Source organism: Pteronotus mesoamericanus, unplaced genomic scaffold (genome assembly GCF_021234165.1).
Source record: "Pteronotus mesoamericanus isolate MK-2021 breed Mesoamerican mustached bat unplaced genomic scaffold, CSHL_Meso_final contig_311, whole genome shotgun sequence".
Lineage (NCBI taxonomy): Eukaryota > Metazoa > Chordata > Mammalia > Chiroptera > Mormoopidae > Pteronotus > Pteronotus mesoamericanus.
The window spans coordinates 2285263-2307769 of record NW_026555132.1 but is presented as its reverse complement, the minus strand read 5'-3'; the positions used below and the strand labels follow the sequence as shown (position 1 = coordinate 2307769).

Genomic DNA, 22507 nt, shown 5'->3' with positions numbered 1-22507 from the left:
CGTGGACCATTTCAGCTGTCTACTTTGGATTGACAGAGGCATCTGGATGCTAAAAATACCTCACTGAACAAGTGTTCCCAATTCCAACTGAAGCTGAACATGATTGCTAACCAAGACAGCCTTTTCTCGCAAAGGAACTTTCTAAGGTTACATACTCAGTTCCAGAGCCACACCAGCCCAAGGTCATTCTCTGCTCTATCAGCTTTGCTGGCGAATGAATGAGACCCTTCCCACACCACTGTCCTCTTGTCTGCCTCATCCCTGCCTCCAGGAAAAGTGGCAGAGGGGGAGGTGAGGGCCCAGTGACCAGAGGGGGTGGGGAAAGGGAGGTGGCTTGTCCATTTATAGGCCTGCTCTTTGGGATGCTGAAGGTGCTAAAATAGCAGCAACGACAAGAGCCTTGGCTCAGCGTTGAATATCTGTGGTTCTGCCTGAAAGACCGTGAGATGACAATAGAGAAAATGGAGAACGTGGAGGTCTTCACTTCTGAAGGCAAAGGCAGGGGTCTGAAGGCTGCTAAGGAGTTCTGGGCTGCGGATGTCATCTTTGCTGAGAGGGCTTATTCTGCAGTGGTTTTTGACAGGTATGAAATGTGGGGAGGTGTCTTATTTTCTCCAGCTGGGCTGGTGCCAAACTCCAAAATACTTTGCTCTTAAAATCATCAGGAAAAGGATAACATTCACGGGATCATTTTGAAGAAAATGACATTTCCACCGCCTGTGTTCTGATATAACTTTTTCTGTGAAGACTCATTCATTGTTGATGTGATTTGCTCTGGGCCCTAGGAGAGTTGTAAAAGTGAGCAACGGCTTTGGGGCGCTTTCTCCCAACACCGGTGAATTTGGCTGAGTGGGTGTCCTGGGTGTGGTGAGTGTGGAGGGAAAGGGGTGGAAAGGCGGGTGTGGTGCTGCAGGAGACACTTTCTTACTGAAGGATCCTAATTGATGAGACTTTTGAAAAGGAGTTGTATATATACAAGTAACACTGGAAGGCATTTACCTTTGAAAAATTAGAATATCCCTAACAAGCTGGAATCTCTTTTTACCTTTCCCACTCTAATCCCAGTCTCATCTATCTTCCCCAGAGGTAATCCCTGTTATGATTTTAAAGTGTTACCTTTTAGAATGTTCTTGTACAATTACATACGTATATCTGCACTTACCAAAATGCACAGCTGTAGTTTGTCTATTATTTATTTAATTAGTTTATTTTTAATGCTCACTTGAGAATATGTTTAGAGAAAGTGGAAGAGTGGAAGGGAGGGGGGTAGGGGGGAGAGAGAGGGAAACATTGATTGGTTGTCTTTTGTATGCACTGTGGGATTGAACCCGCATCCTAGGTTTGTGCCCTGACCAGGGACTGAACTGCAACCTTTGGTGTATGCGATGATGCTCCAATCAACTGAACTACCAGGCCAGGGCTATTGTTAATATTATTTACAGAAATGGTATCATTCTTCAGATGTCATTCTAAAACTCGCTCTTTTCCCTAAACGTGTTTTTGATATTTATTCTTATGGGAACTATAAGTCTATAGATACTTCTTTTAAATCCTCAAAGATCTATTTCTTATATCCACATGTAGCTATATCCATGTTGACTCATGTGCTATCTGGATCACCAGTTTTACAGCAGTTTAACTGCTGTAAAAATTCCACCCTATAAACTTTATTCATTCCCCCATCGAAAGATATTTGTGGTTTCCAATTTCACATAAAAACTAACCTTTCTGTAATTAAAATCCTTGAATGTCTACTTGTACATGTGTGATGATTCTCAGGATATATGACTAGAACAGGAATCCCTGTGCTATCGGTGTGCTGTTGTCAGGTGTAGTGAACCCTCCACAGTGGCTCTGTTGAATTTACATTCCCATTTCCCCACAATCCTGTCGATGTTCAATTACCACACTTCCGAGTCTCATGCTCTACCAACTGAGCTTGCCAGGTGACACCTCATTTTTAAAGTTGTACTAAATCTTTATTTTTGAAAAAACTACACTGTGATTAAATGTGACAAAATTCTCAAAGCCCAAAGATGGGGTGACCTGCCTGACTTTCACGTGGTCCGAGTCATGATGACATCTGATTATCTAGGCTTTGTGGTTGGCTTCACTGTAGTGGTCATCCTGAGAATGGGCATTGCTTTCAGAGATAATTTGATTATGAAGAAATTCTCCTTTCTTCCCACCTACCAAGAGCTTCAGGGAAAAGGCAGTGAATAGTGCATACAGTTGATTACTGTTGAAGAATATAAGGGAGTTTAGGTAACAGTAACAGCTCTTTAGAGAAAGTTTGTCTGACTTCATTAATTTATGTGTGTGTGTGTGTGTGTGTATTGGGGTGGGGGTGAGTGCAGTTAAAGAGTTAGCTGGATTCAGAGTTAAGATACAAAAATCTAGAAACACAAAAACTCTGAGCAATGATTTAGGTCTTGTACAGAGCACATTTTGCCTTGTACAGAACACCTCCATTGGTGCCTCCAATTTCCCAAAGGAAATATAACCAATCAGTTTCCCTTTCAAGAATGTTTGGAGTTGAGTGAGTTTTCCTTCCAGTAAAAGTAAAACTTAGGACGAAAACATATATCTTCACATGAAGATAACTATTCTCAACATTGTTGTCTATTTCCTTTCAGCTTATTTTAAAACAGAGGTTTCATTTGTTTGTATGTCACAGCTGGAATCTTACTTCACAAAATATGTTTTTTCCCCACATAATAATTTAATTATCTTCTGTATTACTATACACTCTTCATAAACATAGTATTTAATGGCTGCATATTACAATTCTTTTATGACTGGTCATTTACATTGTTTACATGTTTCTGTTACCATAAATAACATCATTCATTTGAAGTAATAACTACAAAAACAACCTTGGTATACATTACAGATAAATTGCTACATAAAATATTATTATTATAAGAGTAATAAAAATGAGAATGATTAGGGTAGATGATCTTTAAAATGATTTTAAAAAATATCTAAAAGAGATACTTTTTATCAGCGATCTGGCCAAATTTATCTCTGCAAAGATGAGAGTATGCTCTTTCTTTAAGTACAAAGACAGCCTGGAGAGGAGTCAAAGGATAACTGTGTTCATCCTGTCTTCCTTCTCATTTTGGGCTCCAGGTGGGACTCTGTTCCAGTAGATGAGAAACCTGACTTAGTCACCAACAAAAGTCATTCTATAAAAGAGGCATGCTCTAATTCATGTGTTAACCTAAAAATAAAAGGCCAAAGTTAGAAGCAACAAGCATTTATTTAAGATTTTAAAAAATGCTGTTTGGGACACACTGATTCATACAGAAGCCCAAACAGTGTTCCAGTTGGGAGACAAAAGCAACGGAATTTATGAGAAAGGGAAGGGGAACAATTACATAAATAGAAGGAAGTCATTTGTATTGGTGTAGATAAACTAACATAGTGACACTAATTCTAAAGAATGTTTTTAATTTTCAGTTTGGTAGTCATATCTGCTTTCTTGTCATCTCGGCAAACAGTTTTTCAAGATATATTGTTGCTATTGGCCCAGTCCATATGTTATTTCACCCTCTTTCCAAAAGTTTGAGACATAAGATGTGCAAGGCAGTTTCTCTGAGATGTCAGCACTGACTCCATTTTAGAGTGGCCCCATTTATATTATTTTTTACGCATGTTATTGCAAGCCAGGCATGTTTAGTTCATCCTATGTCAAATGGAATGAGAAGATAAATGGTTTTAGTCTAAAGAGTGCAAGGACTTTAGCAAGGATATTAAATCTTTATCTTTTCTCTTCTTGGTCTTAGAAGGGCCCTTCTAGCCTTCTGAAGTAGAACCTCCATCTTTCCCAAGCTGTAAAATCAATTAGTTGGTTAACATTGTTGACCCACAGACTAAGACCTATGGGGCAAAATTTTTCATTTTTCACCATATAAATAAAATCACATCATCACCATCACCATAATTGTCATTATCTTCAAACAATAGCTACAACCAATAGGTACATGGCCAAACTGGAATAGATTCACTGACCAGGTGAAGGAATTTGCAGCATGTTTTACAGTAACATCAGATAACTGCTCCTAATAGCCATCTACAAATAATAACTGTCATTTGTAAGAAAGAGGGTTCCCCTCAATTTTTTTAATTGACAAAAGGGTAAGTGAGAACTAGGCATCTTAGGCATAAGTTAGAGAGTCATATTTCAGGTGAAAATGGGGGTGGGACGGCGGGGGGAATGCTGGTCAGAGCTCAAGCCATTTTAGAATTAAGCGGATCCTGGAGCCCTGGCTGGTGTGACTCAGTGGGTCAAATGCCAGCCTGCAAACCAAAGGGTGGCTGTTTCAATTCCCAGTCAGGGCACATGCCTGGGTTGCGGGCCAAGTCCCCAGTTGGGGGTGTGCGAGAGGTAAACCGATCGATGTGTCCCTCACACGTCAATGTTTCTCTCCTTTCCTTCCTCCTTCCCTTCTCCTCTCTTTAAAAATAAATAAATAAAATCTAAAAAAAAAGAATTCAGTAGACCCTGGACACCCTTACCTTTAGAAGAATCACCTCAATAAATCAAAATGTAGTTTCTGTTTATCACTTCTGAATGGGTTTTTACAACTTTGTTTTTAAATGAGTTATTTCCATTTTGAACTTTTGGTTTTTGTCTTAAAAATTTTTTTTTGGAACCATTGAAATGTATCAGTCTTAAACTTTTTTCCTGGATTACTTACAAGCTTTTAGTACCTTGACACTGAGCCCCTATTGGCTAAAGACCAAAACGAGTCTGTTAGTGCTCTCTGGAGATGGAACAGTTTATTTCTAAGGTTGTGCATTTCCTCATGACAACTGGCAAAGGTGATGTATGCAGAGAGTCAGACAATATAGAGGACTTGGATCATATGATTCTTAAGATTTCTTCCAGCCTGAGGTGCTATAGGTTGCAAGATATCCTCTATGTGCAAAGGATTCCAGTGCAGCAAGAGGAGTGCTAGGCTAAAAATAGGAATGGAGCTTGTTCTGATTACATTATTTTATTTTAGCATTAAATACAAGAAATGGCATAGGTATGGTGCTTGTGAGCTGTTCTAGGAGCCAAAATTACTGTTTGATTATTCTTTTTAACAGTCCCAGATGTCTTGAATTTTGAGGGTATCTAGCCTGTATGTTCCTAAGCTGGGTCCATGGATCCTTAGTTAGAGAAACACCTATAATTGGAGGATCAAAATTTTATGTAGATATGCATGCATGTTTTTTGTTTTTGTGGAAAAAGTCCATAGCTTTCATCAGTTTCATTTTATTTTATTTTTCTATCCTCATCTGAGGACTTTTTTTCCATTGCTTTCAGAGACAGAGGAAGGGAGAGAGAGAGAGAAGTGTTGATGTGAGAGAGAAACATCAATTGGTTGCCTTCTTGCATGCGTCCGGACCATGGACTGAACCCACAGTCTGGGTGTATGCTGACTGAGAATCAAACCCACAACCATTTGGTCCATGGGATGACGTTCTAACCAACTGAGGCACACCAACTTTCAGGCACTTTCATCACTTTCAAAATCACTTTTGACCCAGAAGAAGGTTGAGCCCCACTGAATTTATTTGATATTTTCTTACAGATGGGAAACTGAGGCTTAGTGAGGTGAAGGGTCTTCCCCAGGTCACACAGGGGTGAGTTATAAGGCAAGACTGAGTTTTCTGGGATCTCATCCCGGCATCATCTCTCAGTACTCATCTCCTGCAAATGGACTCAGAGCTGCCTACTCATTTTTCTTTTGTTCTTGTCAGTCCAATTAAGAATATTTAAGCTTAATAAAAGAGAGAGTATCTATGCATCAATTTCAAAAGAATCAAAATCTGGGGCCTGAGAATGGTTATATCCAGAAATTCACAGGTAAACAACAGGAATATACATATGATTACATAGCAAAAAAGGTGCTTATAATAACAAACCAATGTATTGGTTTCCTGCTGTTGCTTTAAAAATTACCACAAATTTTAGGCTTAAACAACAAATTTTATTACCTTAGACTTCTAGAGGTCAGAGATCTAAAATGGGTCCACAAGGCTAGGTTTCCTTGACTTTTCTAGCTTCTATGGACTGCCTGCTCTGATATTGTGATGTATCTAAAAATATATATGTATATGTAGATGTGTTGCTTGAAGTTGGAGGAGCTTGAGAGGGTAGACTTATGGGACTAAGACCTTAATCTGCAGGAGCTGATGCTATCTCCAGGTAGACAGCATAAGAACTGAGTTGAACTATAAGATGCCCAGCTGGTGTCAGAAAATTGTTTGGGTGGTTAAGAAACCACTCTCACACACATTGGAATTGGGTGCAGAATTGAATCTGCATTCCTGGGCTCCATCTTCAAAGTCAGCTGGCTTCACCACCTCTGAGCTCCTGCCCACTTCTTATAAGGACCATTGTGATTACATTAGGCCATCCGATGATTCAAGATTATCTCCCCATCTCAAGGATCTTAACCTTAATTGCATCTTCAAAGTTCCCTGTGCCATAGAAGGTAATATATCACAGTTTCCGGGGGTAAGGACGCTGACATTTTGGGGAGGGCTATTCGGCCTATCCCAGCCAATAATATTAATTTCCTATTAATCCAATTCATCACAAAAGATGTCACAAAGTAAAGAAGGAGCAAGAACAGTAAATTCCTAAAAAAGTTTTTTAGATAAAAATTAACCACTTACTGAATAACCTGTTTAAGGAGTTGAAAGTGCCCAAAGATTATGTAAATGTGTACATGTGTAGAGAAAAACAAAGATGAGAACATGAAAAAAAAGTAGAGTAGTTTAAAAGAAAGTACTGCCAACAGGCTTTTTCTGAAAAGCAAGCAGTTATGAGCTTCTTCAGGGCCAGTGAAGACAGCTGGGTTTTTAGCCAGTGTAATTCTATGCGGGCCTGTGGGAACAGCAGGGTTAGCCGTGGCATATGCACAAACACTCCTGTTGCCTTTAATCTGGCAACAGCTGGTGGATGGGTGGTAGGGGATAAATGATGCTGTAAATGGAAATAATTTAATAAAGGATTAGAGAAATTCCTGAACAGTTAGTTCAGACAATGGATGAATAACTGTTAAAGTATTTAAGTTATAATATTAAACGTTTGTACCTAATGATGAGGATAGCCACAGTAGATTTAGAACTATGCCCTTAATTTTGCACTTGAAGCTGTGAAGGTAAGACATATATCACATGATATATCACATGACCTGTTATGAGCTGTATTGCTGAAGTTTACTAAATAATCCTTAAAAGCAGAAGTTTGGGAATAATTTCCTTTTAAACATACATTAGATCAAATGGCTGCTTGTCCCCATAACATTGTCACCCTACTCAGTTGCATTTGAACATGTGTTTTAAGCATGAGAAGTGGGATTTGGTTGCAGCTAAGCTGTGGGAAATGCATGCAGGTTTGAGTACGTTGTGTGAACCCAGTCATGAGTTGTGGCAGGGACACTTTAAGACTTGCTATTTTAATAAAAGAGATTTTAAAAATAAATAGGCAACTTTTCAGAACTAGAACAAATGACACTAAATTTATATAAAACCACGAAGGACCCTGAGTAATCAAATCAATCTTGAGGGGAAAAACTCCTGAAATTGGAAATATCATGCTTCCTGATTTCAAACTATAGTACAAGGCATAACGATAAAAAAGGAGCCAAGAATATACAATGGAGAAATGATAGGGTGGTCAAAAAGTTGGAAAAATTGGTCAGATACATGTGAAAAAAATGAAACTAGACCACTTTCTTACACCATATACAAGAATAAACTCAAAATGAATTAAAGACTTAAATGTAAGGCCTGAAAACATTACACTTCTAAAAGAAAACATTGGCAGTAAACTCTCTGACACTGTTCTTAGTAATTTTTTTTTTAAATATTTTTCCTTGGTCAAAGGAAACAAAAGCAAAAATGAACAAATGAGACTGTATCAAACTAAGAAACTTCTGTACAGCAAAGGTAACCATCAACAAAACAAAAAGACAATCTACTGAATGGAGTAAGATATTCACCAATGATAAGGGGTTAATATTCAAGATATATAAAGAATTCATACAACTTAACACCAAAAAAAATGAACAATTCAATTAAAAAATAGGCGAAGGACCTGAATAGATGGCCAATAGACATATGAAAAGATGCTCAACATCACTAATCATCAGAGAAATGCAAATTAAAACCACAGTAAGTTATTACCTCACACCTCTCAGAATGGCTATCATCAAGAAATCAACAAAGAGTGCTGGCAAGGATGTGGAGAAAAGAGAACCCTCATGCACTGTTGGTGGGACTGTAAATTGGTGCAGCCACTGTGGAAAACAGTATGGGGTTCCTCACAAAATTAAAAATAGAACTATTATATGACCCAGCAATTCTCCTTTTGGGTACTTATCTGAAGAAATCCAAAGCACTAATTGTAAAAGACATATGCACCCCCCTACATTTTTGCAACATTATTTACAATAGTCAAGATATGGAAGCAACCTCGGTGTCCACTGATAGATGAATGAATAAAGAAAATGTGGTGCATGTATACAGTGGAATATTACTCAGTAATAAAAAAGAATGAATCTTGCTACTTGTGACAACTTGGCTGGACCTAGAGAGCGTTATGCTAAGTGAAATGTTATACAGAGAAAGACAAATACCATAAGATTTCACTTATATGTGAAATCTAAAAAAACCCCAACAAAACAAATCAACAAAAAACAGAAAAAAAACCCTCATAGCTACAGAGAACATTTTGATGGTTGTCAGATGGTAGGAGGGTTGTGGGAATGGGTGGAAAAGTGGGGGTGGGATTTAGAGGTACAAATTTCCAGTTATAAAAGCAGTCACAGGAATGTGAGGTACAGCATGGAGAATACGGTCAATAATACTGTAGTAACTATGTACGCTGTCAGATGGGTACTAGACTTATTAGGGTGATCATTTCATAAGTTATATAAATGTCTGATCACTACGTTGCACACCTGAACCTATATAATGTTGTATATAAATGATAATTAAAAAATTTTTTAAATGTTTAAAAAGTGGTAATTATATGCAATGGACTATTACTTGGTCATACAACGAGTGAAACCTTACCATTTGTGACAACATGGGTGGACCTGGAATGTGTTATGCTAAGTGAAATAAGTCATACACGGAAAGACATACCGTATGATTTCACTTGTGTGGAATCTAAAAAACAAAATAAGTCAACGGACAAAACAGGAACAAACTCATAGATGCAGAGAACAAACTGATGGTTGGTTGCCAGATGGGAGTGAGTTTGCAGGGCTTGATGACAAAGGTGAAGGGATTTAGAAGTACAAACTGGCAGTTACAAAATAGTCCTGGGGGATGGGAAGGACAGCACAGGGAATACAGTCAATAATATTATAATAACTGTGTATGGTGTTAGGTGGGTACTGGTTTTATCAGGGAGATCACCTTGTAAATTATAGAAATGTCTGGCAACTATGCTGTGCACCTGAAAGTATAATATTGATTTTCAACTGTAATTGAAACATAATTATTTCATTTTTTTGCCAACCTTTGTCCCATGACATACTTTTTACTGGGTCCATAGTGTTTCTTTAAGTGGCTAAATAAATAAATAAATAAATAAATAAATGCCAATCCCTACACTGATGTAAGGGAACACCATCACCAAACTTCTTATGCTAAAATATAATAATAGTGCAAACAAGAAGCCATCGATGCCTCTCAAGTGTTACATGAACCATTTAAAAACGATAATAGGTAGATGCTATGGGGAAAGGAAACCAGCTCTGATCGTGTTTCTCCTCTCTGCAAAAGCCTTCAATGGCTCCCATTTGCCTGCAGAATAAGGTTATACTTCTGAGAGTTGCATTCCATGTTCCCCATTGTCTAGTCATCTTTCCAACATTATTTCCCAATGCAGTGCATCCTGTGATCTCATCAAATAGCTTGTCTTCTATACATGCCTGCTTTCCCCCACCTGGAAGCCTTTGACTAATACCAGTGGCTCTCCGTGGAAGAACCTGACATTCTCTGAGCACAAACTAGCCCAGCTCCAGAGGAGCAGAACAATGTCTCTTCCTCTCCTGGGTGATTGCCTTCCCAGGTTCCTCACCTCCTCCACTTCAGTGGGAGTCAGGCTTTCTTCCTTGATCCCTACAGCAAGTTACCAGCACTCCTGGACGGCATGCCTCACCTTGCTTACCTGTGTTTATGTCCCAGCCCAAATTGGAGACTGCTTGCAGGCATGGTTTGTGTCTTGTTTATCTTTAAGGTCCTCTGTCAACTAGCTAGATGAACCACATAGCAGATGACCAGTACATACTTAGGAAAGGAAGGAAGAGTGGAAGGAACAAGAAAGGTAGGAGAGAAGGAATTTAAAATATTGTAAACTTCTCTGGGTACTTGAAGGATGGGTTGTTTTTTAAGACATGCTTCCCAGCCCTGGCCGGATGGCTCAGTTGGTTGGACTGTCATCCCATACACCAAAATTTTGTGGGGTTGATTCCCATTTAGGGCACATATCTAGGTTGTAGGTTCCATCTCTGGAAGGCAACAGAGCAATGTTTCTCTCACATTGATGTTTCTTTCTCTCTCTCTCTCTCTCTTTCCCTTCCTTTCTCTTTCTTTAAAATCAAATGTATCTTTGGGTGAGGTTTAAAAAATTTAGGAAAAAAATAAATTCCCTCTTGCGTTTTTCAGGGAGGCCTCCTGGCTGGCTGAGCACTTTTAAGCAGCCCAGAAAGCCAGAACTGTTGGTCCAGTTCTCTCAGGCTGCAGGTCTTGTCCAGCCTGCAGTCACCTTCTCTTTGTGTTTTTCCTGTCCAGTAATTGGTTATTTCCATACAAGGAGCTGAGCAGCAGGTGACCTCCATCCCTCTTGACTCTGACAGATGATATAACCCAGCGCTTGCAGAGCAAGCAAGCCACAGTGTATGTGGGGACCCACTGGCTGGGGCAAGGCACAATCAGGGCTACAGGCAAACCAGGTGGGCTTGGTGGCTCCCTTTGCCTTTTGTGCCAGGGCAGTGTCCGGCCTCAGGAAGCCCTATGAGAATAACAGCCCTGTGAGGATACTGATCATTCCTACTTTAAAGGGTGGTTGTGAAGATTTAACAACAAGAATTGCTAAAAATATCTTTGCAAAGTGTTGTGTAAATGAGACTCTTGTGGGGACTGGAAAAATGAGAGTAGGAGGAGAGAAACTTGCTAAAGATCAGCCAGCTAAGCTGTCTGGATGAAGCACTCTTTCTCCTGGAATCCAAAGAGTGGTTTTAGGACTTCACGCTTTTTGGATTTTCTTTCTCGCGTGGGAAGTAAAGAAAGGGATATATTTCTGTTGAAGAAGCACCCTTTTTCCCCTACAGGGATTCTCCTCTGGCCTAGAGGTAGGTTTTCCTCTCTGATGGCTGCCTGAGAAACACTGGAGGATGAAGGAGAGCAGAAGCTCACTAGTCACTTGGCCCGACATCCCCATGTGACAGCTGGGTGGGTATACCAGGCTGAGGTCTGCTAAACACTAATCCTGTACCAGGCTCTGAGCTATTTTACTTGCTATTTCATTTAACTTCAAGAGTTAACTTCAAGAGAAATATATATATATTCCTCACCTGAGGTAGAGAGGGTTTAGAGAGAGGAAAAGGGAGGGAGAGTGGGAGCTGAACATCAATGTGAGTGGAAATGTCTATTGGTTGCTTTTTGTACATGCCCTGACCAGGGACTGAACCCACAACCTAGGCATGTGCTCTGACCAGAAATTGAACCCCCAACCCTTCGGTTTGTGGCACAATGCACAACCAACTGAGCCACACTGGCCAGGGTAAGAGAAAAATCACAAAGAGTAGTGATTTTCTCCTTACTTGAATTTTAAAAACAGTATGTTTCATTAAAAAGTAATAGCCATTATCAAGATCTAGGTATTGCTATTCCCATATTCACAGAAAGAGACCAAGGCTCAGCAAGGTTCGAGTACTTGCTTGAGGTCACACAGCCAGTAGATACTAGAATCAGGAATTGAACCCAGCTCTGACTGACGCTAGGTCTGACTCTATGTAGTACGCATCCTGCTACCAGTGGAAGGGGATGGAGGCCAGAAGGGCATGCTTATGTTTTTTTGAAAATTTCATTCCTGCCTACCTGACATTTGCCTGCATACCCCACCAGAAGGAGCAGGATTTAAGTTTTCTCTCATCTCTATATTCTTGCTACTCACAGCCGTAGCATCACCATCACCCGGAGCTTGTTAGAAATGCAGAATTTCAGGCCCTCCCCCAGACCTACTGAATTAGAATCTGGTTGTTAACAAGACCTCTGGCGATAGGATGCCCACTAAAGACTGAGAAGCCCGGCTCTGCATCAAACCATCCCTCTCCCTTCTCATTTAAGCCTTAATAGCAGGTGAGGTAATGGAGAGAAAGGTCAGCCTCATTCTAAGGAGGTCTAAATTAGGAGATTACTCACAATGCTTCCTGGGTTTCGCCAACGTCTAAAACTTGACTCTAGGCCCTAGGAGAATTGTGGAATGGAATCTGAAAGAGGTGCATGAGCCTGTAGACAATAATTTGGTAGTTAACAGTTGGAACCCACTGTAAGTTCACCGTGAGAAAAAGAATCATTCCAAATTGTTCACATTTTCTTTCTATGAAAAGTAAGTAAAAGTTTATTATAGCAAAGTGATTGTAAAGAATCTCATGAGCAAATATGAAGGTGAGTTGTTATTGAACAGTTTCAAGACCTGGTAAGTAATTATATACATGGTTGTAAAGGTCTTTCACCAAGTCTGGTGTGACGTTTAGATTGCATCACTTCAGGGCTTGTCTCCAGCCTCAAAGGGGTTATTAGTGACTTTGAAGACATGAGGAGCATTCCACTGGAATTTCTTCTGGATGTAATTGTAATTCATGGCGGATAGATTATTATAATCAGGCCCTGTTTGAAGTGATTTAAGTCTGTTCATGGGGACCTGGAGGCAGGTGTATTCTCTCCCTTTGTGCCAGGCTAGGAAAATTTGTCCTGATGAGACTCACAGATAGTGTCGACCAAAGAGAGGGCCGTGCAAGAGGCCCATCCGCAGTGCAGGCAATAAGGGGACTATTGACAGCACAGAATTTAAAAACACCAGGCAGAACGTGCCCACACCTTTCTCTCCCGTCTCTTGTTCCCCCACAGGCATGCATCTCCTAAACTCTGAGGGACCACACAAGACTTGCGACCAGGGGATCAATGGGCAGTCTCAGCTCATCCCAGGCTGACCCCCTCAACCTGTCTCCAAGGCCCCCTTTTCTCTGACTCTCCAGTGAGCTGACAGGAGCCCCACCTTAGCTCTCTTCTTTTCCATAATGTTCCTAGGAAGTCAAAGCAGCCCTGCCTAGGCTCCCTCCTGTTGCTTCTTCCACCCTAACTAAGCCCTTCTTTGTTTCACTGTCCCCTGCTTTAACAAACGTACTCTCAAGGGAAGGGGAAAGTCAAGGAACATATAGCAAGGTAGGGGAGAGGAGGGAGGGAGGTGGGGGGGGAGGGAGAGGGGGGGAAGGCAGAGACAAATGTATTTAAAAAGTAAATTAAAAAAAATTAAAAACAAACAAACAACAACAACAACAACAAAAAACGTACTCTCAAAATCATCTGGAGTCGTACCGTGAAATCTTTTCTGCAGGAAGTCAAGAAGTCACACACAGGCCAGCCTGAGGCAGACCTGCTCCAGGCCAGTGACAAATTTAACACACACACACACAACTAGTAAAAAAAATTTTTTTTAATCACCACGCACCAGCAATTCTAAACAATGTCAGGGATAAAATACTCTTTCTTGGGAAAAAAACCCTGTTATTAGTCTAAGTTCTAAATGATTGCTGTTAAGTAAACTTCAAATTATCATATTTAAAAGTTACTTATCCTTGAATAAACATTGCATTCTGCCTGGAAGTTAATTCAGAAGACTCTCAGTTGGATAGCCAACCCCTAACACTGGTGTGCTTGGCTGCAGGTGTTTGCTGCGTGGTAAGTTTTAAGGTTCAGAGTTGTTCGAACTTACAATGACTACAGTAAGGTCTCCCATCCCTGAGACACTACATCTTCCTGCAGTTTATGTAGGTTAGAAATAAGCAGTGACTGTAAATCATAAAGAAGCAGAACTTCTATTATTCCAGGTGACCAGTTAGAGTGTTTATTAGCATTTAAAATTTAATGCAGTGCAATAGTGTAAGCACTGTAAAGTATAATATATGTTTACACATCAACTGTGTCTGTGAATATGAATATATACATATGAATAAAAATATAAAAACATATGCCCTGGCTGGTGTGGCTCAGTGGATTGAGTGCTAGCCTGTGAAACAAAGGGCCACCAGTTCGATTCCCAGTCAGGACTATGCCTGGGTTGAGGGCCAGGTCCTCGGTAGGGGGCACGTGAGAGGCAATCACACATTGATGTTTCTCTCTGTCTCTTTCTCCCTCCCTTCCCTTCTCTCTAAAAATAAACAAATAAAAAATATAAAAATATAATACTATAATATTCTAAAAATATCATATTGGTGTAAATTATTACAGCAGTCCCAGTGTGGGGTTTTTCTCTGATGGGTGCCCCTGTTGCAGATAGGCATGGAGTTCCAAATGATAAGTTACATATAACAGCCAGCATAACTGTGCTTGCTTCTAACTCTTTCTCTCTAGCCCATTTCCTGGGTGTCCCTCCTTTCTTTCCTGCCTTTGTTTGTATTCCTGGTCTGGGTACTGATATCCTAAAGGTGGGTATCTGCTCCCCCTTTCCCTTCCTAGCCTAAGATGTGCTCTCTGCTTTGCAGATAACTAAAAGCTTAGCATAGTTATCTAAGGATGACAGAATTAAAATTCAAAGTGATCTGGACAGCTTGGAATGCTACACTGAAGGAAATCAGGTAGGGACGAAGGTGAAGACCCCACTTCAGGTTAATAAATTCAGTGTCATGGGAAAATATTGGGGGGTGATGGATATATTGACTTGATTGTGAGATGGTTTCATGGGTATATGTGTATGTTAAGTTGCACGTTTTAAATATGTGCAGTTTATGTATGTCAGTTATATCCCAATAAAGCTGTTTTTTAAAAGATAATAACAAATGGACAAACAGAGGGAAGCTCTGGCTTGCCTGCAGCACCTTTTAAGAAAACTTGGGAGGTTCTAGTGACTATATTTGTAATTTGACCTTAAATAAATGTGAATGTTTTGCTAAAGAAGTTAATGGAATCACGATGTCCAGATCCAGGAAGTGGAAACAGCACCACACCTGGATACTACACTCTGTTCTGGGGACCATAATTTAAGGTGTTGTCACCCAGGGTCTCACCCTTGAGTGACCAGGAGATAAAATTTGGAGCCTTCTTGGGATCCAGATTTCTGGGTTCTTCAGCGCCTCAGTCCCTGCTAACAAACTTCACATTCCTTCCAGAGAATGTAATCCTGACTTGAGACAGATGTGAGAAATTCATAGCTCCCCTTCCCCAGAGGTTTGGAGATTCCACTAAGTGGTCAGGGCCCCATGTGAGTCCCCTGTATTTTATTCTCAACCTTCTCAAGCAGGGTACCCCTGTGTGGCATAGTTATGATGGGCTGTGGATTCTTTGCAACTCACTAGATACGCCAGTGTAATTCTACTCTCCCTCCTTTGTTAGGAAAGCTTAAGGAATGCAAGGCGGTGAGGAAGACATTATCATGGGAATAACCTTCAATCTGCTCTAATTTATAAATAAGTACTAACCTTTCATGCCCTTGAATACTTTATGATCATTAACCAATTACTAGCAATGCACCTTGCAGCAGATGAGGAAACGACAGTGTGTTGAATTGACCACCCAGAAGCTGAAAACTGTCTGGACTCTAGGAAGCCCAGAATCTAGCTTAGAGCAGTAGCCCATGCAGTGCCCTTAGCTTGGCTCTGTTCCTGTCTCTCCATCTCTTGATGCTATGTTGGAAACAGTGGGCCTAGCCTTTGGGATAGTCCTTGAGCCTGATACCCTAGCATTAGCTGCTGGATTTTGCTTGATTGCCCTGTTATGCTGACTTTCCTTTGGCCACAGGAATGTGCTGTAGGCACATCAGAGAACACCAGAACAGTGTGAGATTTTCAGAAACTTGTATAGGGAACTGTTGGAGGAGCTGAGAATATTTAACTTGGAGAAGGGAAATGAAGAGGAAGCATGGCAGTAGTCTTCTAATTCTCGAAGGGCTGACATGACCCGGCCTGTTCCATTAGACAAGGATCCAGAGGGCCAAGTTACATTACAGAGGTATGTTTTTCTGGAAGGCAAACTCACGCTTAACATGAGGAAGAAGCTGGAAGTAATTAGGACTGGCCAATGATGGACTAATAGTTCTTGGAAGCAGCAAACTCTTTTTCACTACAAGAATTAGAAAATGTGTGGTCAGGGATGGACACAAGGGATTTCTGTGCTTGTATATTTTATTAGAGATTCTTTCTTTAGGCTCTAGAATTTCTTATTTCTAATATCCCTTGTTTTCTTAAACTTCTGAGATGCCTGTTTAGACCATTAGCTCCAACCTGAGTTTTTATACCCACCTTCTCCTGGGGAGCTCAACTCTTCCCTGCAGTATTGCCAAACTTCTTTTCATCATTTCTCTGCTTCAGTGGCCAGCATTCCTCTTTCCCACATTGCAGGAGTATGCATTTGGGGACTAGAGATACTGTGCTTCACATCAGATTTCACTCATTCGGGCGGTAGGTTATATCTTGAGATAGGTTTCCTTCACACTAGCCCATGACCTTGCCTGTTTGAATCACAGCTTTAACATGGGGAGATATGGGACTCTAATGGGAACATTGGGAAGCCAGAAGCAGGAGGTAAGGAGCCTAATTTTCCTATGTGTCTCTCCTTCACCCACAGAATGGGTATGCATTGTTCTTTATCACTTTCACTGTCTCTGAGCCAAGAGATACATCAGATAACATCAGTGATGTCAGTAACCTTTTGATTCTTCTTCTTTCTTAAAAATATTCACACCAGAGGATATGTTTTTATTGATTTTAGAGAGAGAGAGGAAGAGAGAGAAAGGAAGAGAGAGAGATAAACACTGATGTGAGAGAGAAACATTGATTTGTTGCCTCTTGTATGCACACTGACCAGGGATCGAACCCATAACATAGGTATGTGCCCTGACCAGGGATCGAATCCACAACATTTTAGTGTATGGGATGATGCTCCAACCAACCAAGACTCCTGGTCATGGCTAACCTTGTAATTCTTAATGTTGCAAAACACAGAACTATGACATAATATGTATACCTCATTTTGTGTAAAATACATCAAGTTTCATGTTGCATCATATTGTGTGTAGTTATGATATTTTATTCTTTGGGAAAAGGGACAGTATATTTCAACAATGATAAGAACATGTCATACAGACCACCCCATCCATGCCATGGTGCCAATAACCTGTGACTTTTGGCAACAGGACCATAAGGAATTTCCACTCATACCCTTGGCCTAGAAGACCTCCTGGGGTTCCTCAAGCATCTTCTCCAATGTGTTCCAGGAACACTCTATTATAGTGCTCCTCATGCTGTATGGCAATTGCAAGTTCAACTCTTCCTTTGGCAACTTGTGGTAATCCCAGTGCCCGTAGGTCATACATATACTTGCCAAATTAAATTGAAAGGTTTTTATGCAGAGCTCAACAGTGTTCCCATTTTGTTCACTTTAAAATATCTGCTAAAAGGATAGCTATAGTTAGAAATGGTTTGGAAGCCCAAGTCTCTCATTTTGAAAAGTAGGAGTTTGAAGCTTAGAAAGACAAGGATTGACCACTGAGCAAGTATCAAACCCCTAGTCTTTCAAAGGCCAACATACTTCCTTTCCATGGTGCCCCCCGAACTCAATCATGTTTTCTCTATTTCTAGCCTCGTTAATGTTGTGTGCCACACCTGCTTCAAGAGGCAGGAGAAGCTCCATCACTGTGGGCAGTGCAAGTTTGCCCATTACTGTGACCGCACCTGCCAGAAGGATGCTTGGCTGAACCACAAAAAAGAGTGTTTGGCCATCAAGAGATACAGGAAGGCACCCAACGAAAACATCAGGTCAGAGCTGGGCCCTGGGGTGATGTCCGGGATTTCCAAATGTCTGACGGGGGTGGTGGCGGTCACAGCATTCCCAGGCCCAAGGAAGCTGGCTGAGGGCGAATCAGGAGAGAGCCTCAAAGAGACTGAGTATGGTCACTTGCATGAATTCTCTTCAGGTCTCGGAGAACATTTAAGAGGGAGAATGTGTTAGCAGATCCAAACCGTAGACACTGGTTGGAGCTGACCACAGACTCATTCTGTATGGCTCTCTAATATTTAATGAAAAATTATTGATCTGCCAATGTTCAAAAATTGAAAACTTTCACATTTAAAAAAATTAGGTTTTCTGGCCTCTCTTGAAAAAAAATCTGAAGATTTGGCAAAATGAGCTACAGCTTAATAGCATCTGCTCCCTTTACAAAATACTGAGTTTCCAAGTAATGACGGGCCCGCTGGTTGCAGAGGTTGTACACGCAGCCCTCTGCACCTACTCCACCTGAAGGCACTTGCATTTGCAACAATTAGTGACCTCCCCTTGTGGCCATCACCAGAAATCTCAGGGCTAACTAACATCCGGAGAGCCCTGGTTCAAGAGCTCCCAAGTCCTGGAGCTCTGCTAGGGCAGGGCCTGAAGCTAGGCTGCAGGTACGTGCTTATGAATAACCGGCGGTGGAGAGCAGAGGAGATGGCAAAGGTGAAGATGGGGTCATTTTCACCATGTGTGTAGAATGCGAAGTTAAAGCACTGACTGAAATCATCATGTGCTGGTAATTTTTAGGAAACTGCAAAATGAAATGGCTCCATTAGCCTCTCCATCCCCCTTAGTTCCATCTGTTGAAGTTCTACTTCTTTTTTCCCTTTTTTTGTAGTTTCACATGCAGTTGTATGCGTGTATGCATGTACGTATTTATTTATTTTTAATTTCAGCTTTATTGAGTTATAATGGATATAAAATTGTAAGGTATTTAAAGTGTGCATTGTGGTGATTTGGTATAAGTGTACAGTGTGAAAGGATTTCCCCCCCGTCTAGGTAACTAACGCATCTATCACCTCACATATTTATCTTTGTGTGTGTGTGTGGGAACATTTAAGTTCTCTTTTAGCAAATTTTAATTATACAGTACAGTGTTATCAATATAGTCATCATGCTTTACAGTAGATTCTCAGAGCTTATCATCTTAAAGTTTGTACCATTTTACCAACTTTTTCCTATTTTCCCCAACCACCAGTCCCTGGCAAACACTTTTCCATTCTCTGATTTTACAAATTTGACTTAAAAAAAATTTCAGATATAAGTGACACTATGCAGTATTTGTCTTTCTATGTCTAGTTTGTTTCACTTAGCACAATGCCCTTAAGTTCCATCCATGTTGTCCCAAATGGCAGAATTTCCTTCTTTTTCATGATTGAATATATAAAATGTCACATCTTCTCCCATTCATCTGCTGATGACCCTTTGGTTATTTCCGTGTCTTGGCTATTGTGAGTAGTGCAGCGGTGAACATGGGCATGCAGGTGTCCCTTTGACATCTTACTTGGTCTTTAAGGCCCAAAGCAAAGGTTACCTCCTATGATGAGGAGGTCACTCCTTCCAGTTGCACAGTCCCAGTTGGTAATTTCTTCTGATACTGGGTTGAAATCTGTCATCCATTTGTCCCTACTCTCTGAGCTTTGTGACATTCTTCCTAATATTTGGAGGTAACAGACACCCCAACCCAAGTCTTATTTTCCCCAGTTCTGTCCTGGGCTCCATTTGGGGACATCTTGGTTCTTAGGTACCAGGGGTGCCCAGCAGGGCAACTCTGTATAAATAACCCTGTGACCCAGATGAGTGGAAAGCAAGGTAGTGCTTTGTCAAGGCGGTTTCTCTTCAGAGGCAGGGCCTGCCCTAGTCCACCTGTCCCTCCCTGGTGCCTGGCCAGCCTGCAGTCAGTGAATGGCAGAGAGTTGCCAAAGTGTCCCTTGGTTACAAGCTTCATCTTGTGGGTATGGGCTGTTTAATAGTCAAGAGGGTGGTCCTCTATGCCCTCTGGATTAAATGTATCCCTCTGTCTCATACTCAGCCCTGTGCTCTTCTGAGCCCTCAGCTCCAGCCAGGCCTGATTCCTTCCCTGCTTCCTGCTTATGCCATGCTCTGGGCTGCATCCGGGCCTTTACTTATACTGTTTCCCCACCTAGATGTCTTCTTCACCTTCTCTTTACCTAATCATTAAGAATATAAGTAAGTTCACACATGATGTGGACATCTGTTACTTCCTTTTGTCTTCCAAATACCTTTGGATGTTAGCGTGGCAGGGAAGATGTATTATCTTTATTTTACTGGTCATTAGATAGGTTCATGGAAGTCACACAATAAGAAGTGGAAACAGACTTGAACTCAGGCCATTAGACTCCTCCAGTGCTCACCTCAGTTAGTCATACTACCAGGAATGTGGTGAGGCTGCCATATCTCAAAGTGCCCCAGACCTCTTTCATGGTCTCCTAAGCTCCATATGACCTGGCTTTTGCCCACCTCTTCACTCTTATTTGCTTTCTATTCCCCACTCCTTGTGTTCCAGCTTCCTTGGTCTCTTGCTGTTTCTCCTTCTTGTACTCGCTGCTCTTTCCCCATCGGCACAGAGCTGGCTCCTGTTCATCCCACTTTCAGCTTGAGTGTACCTCTCGCATGCCTCCTCCCTTGATCCCCTTGGCTCCTCCTCCACATCCTGCCACTTTCTATCATGTTACCCTATTCTATTTTCTGCATAGCATTTAACCCTATTTTAAATGATCTTTAATAATTTTTTGTCTCCCCAATATAAGAAACTTCATGATAGAAGAAATTCTGTCTAGTTCAGAACCGTATCTTGAGCCCGACGCTGTGGTGCGTATTAAGCAGTCAATACGTGTTTGTTGAATGAATGAATGCAGTGGGATCTCCCTAACCCTGCCCCTCTCCACAGGCTGGCTGCACGCATCATGTGGCGGGTGGAGAGAGAGGGCACTGGTCTCACAGAGGGCTGCCTGGTCTCCGTGGATAACCTGCAGAACCATGTGGAGAACTTTGGGGAGGAGGAGCAGAAGCAGCTGCGGGTGGACGTGGACACTTTCTTGCAGTACTGGCTGCCCCAGAGCCAGCAGTTCAGCATGCAGTACATTTCGCACATCTTTGGTGTGGTATGATTTCTCATGAAGTGGGGGGAGGCGGTGACAACCAGGATTATCCAGCAAAGAAGTATTCAGATGCTTCCAGGCCAGAGTGGGGAGGAGGGGCCAAGGGCTGCAGGGAGACAGAGCCCTAAAATGAAGAGCTGTCATCCAGTCCTCTATCTTTCTGGTTTTTCTTACTATGAGGTCATTCCTGCCCTATCTGGATTTGGCACCCCAACACAAACGTTCTATTATCTCTGAATGGTAGATTTGGATGGTATTTTACCTTCTTGTTGATCTGCACTTCCTGAATTTCCTCCCTTCCACATTAGAAACAAAGACCCAATACCATCCCTTCCTGCCTATTAGTAGGTTTGAAAATAAAAGGTCCTTCCTTTTCCCAGATCTGATGGGCTGGATAATGGAGAGCCTAGAGTGGTAGGTGTGGAAGCCAGAGAAAGGAGAATAATGGCCTTTTGGAGTGTGCTGTCTTGTAGCAACAAAGCAAGGCCTCTTGGAGTAATGAGAGTCCAGGATATGGGGATGCGAATCCTGAGGATCAGCAGGCCTTGGACTGTGGGGATAGATGTCTTCTATTTGGCAGGTCCAGCACCTTCTGTGGTGTTGGTGAACTGGCTGAAGGGGGGTGTTATCGTAATAACAACAACAGCGTGATCACAACAATTATCTCTTGAGTCCTTACCATGTGCTGGTGCTTCTGTAATAGTTTTCCAGAGAAGTAGAACTGTCTGTCTATCTGTCTGTCTATCTTTCTATCTATCTATCTATCAATTATCTATCTATCTTTTTATCTATCTATCATCTATCTATCTTTTATCGATCTATCTATCTATAATCTATCTGTCTATCATCTATCTATCTATTTAGAGAAGGAGATTTATTTTAATAAATTAGCTCTTGAGATTGTAGAGGCTGGTTAAATTAAATCTGCCAATAAGCCAGTAGGCAGGACACCTAAAAAAAAGTTGTGGTTTGAGTCCAAAGGCTGAGTGCTAGCTGAATTGCTTCTTGATTGGGGAAGTCAGTCTGTGTTCTACTAAGTTTGTTAACTGAGTGCATGAGGCCACCGACACTGTGCAGGGTAATTTGCTTTACTCAAAATCTACTGATTTAAATGTTAATCTATCCAAAAGCACCTTCACAGAAACATAGAAAAAAAATGTTTGACCAAGTATGTAGACACCACAGCCCAGCCCAAATTGATGCATAAAACTAACCATCACATCTTCCCATGTGTTATTTTATTCAATCTTTACAATATGAGTTTATGCTTTTAACATTCCTATTTTGTAAACAGAAAGCCTAAGCCCAGAAGTGTTATATGA

General features: G+C 41.2%; 1 protein-coding gene across 2 annotated transcripts in view; it reads left to right on the top strand.

Moving 5' to 3' along the window:
* The first annotated feature begins 254 nt into the window (after positions 1 to 254).
* The window catches only part of SMYD1 (SET and MYND domain containing 1), a 39252-nt gene continuing 16999 nt past the window's right edge, over positions 255 to 22507 (top strand). For both annotated transcript variants that reach the window (XM_054575569.1, XM_054575568.1), the window contains exons 1-3: positions 255 to 583; positions 17874 to 18050; positions 20975 to 21188. In XM_054575569.1, coding sequence (XP_054431544.1) covers positions 447 to 583; positions 17874 to 18050; positions 20975 to 21188 — 528 coding nt within the window. In that variant the 5' untranslated portion in view covers positions 255 to 446. The remainder of the gene's footprint in view (positions 584 to 17873; positions 18051 to 20974; positions 21189 to 22507) is intronic.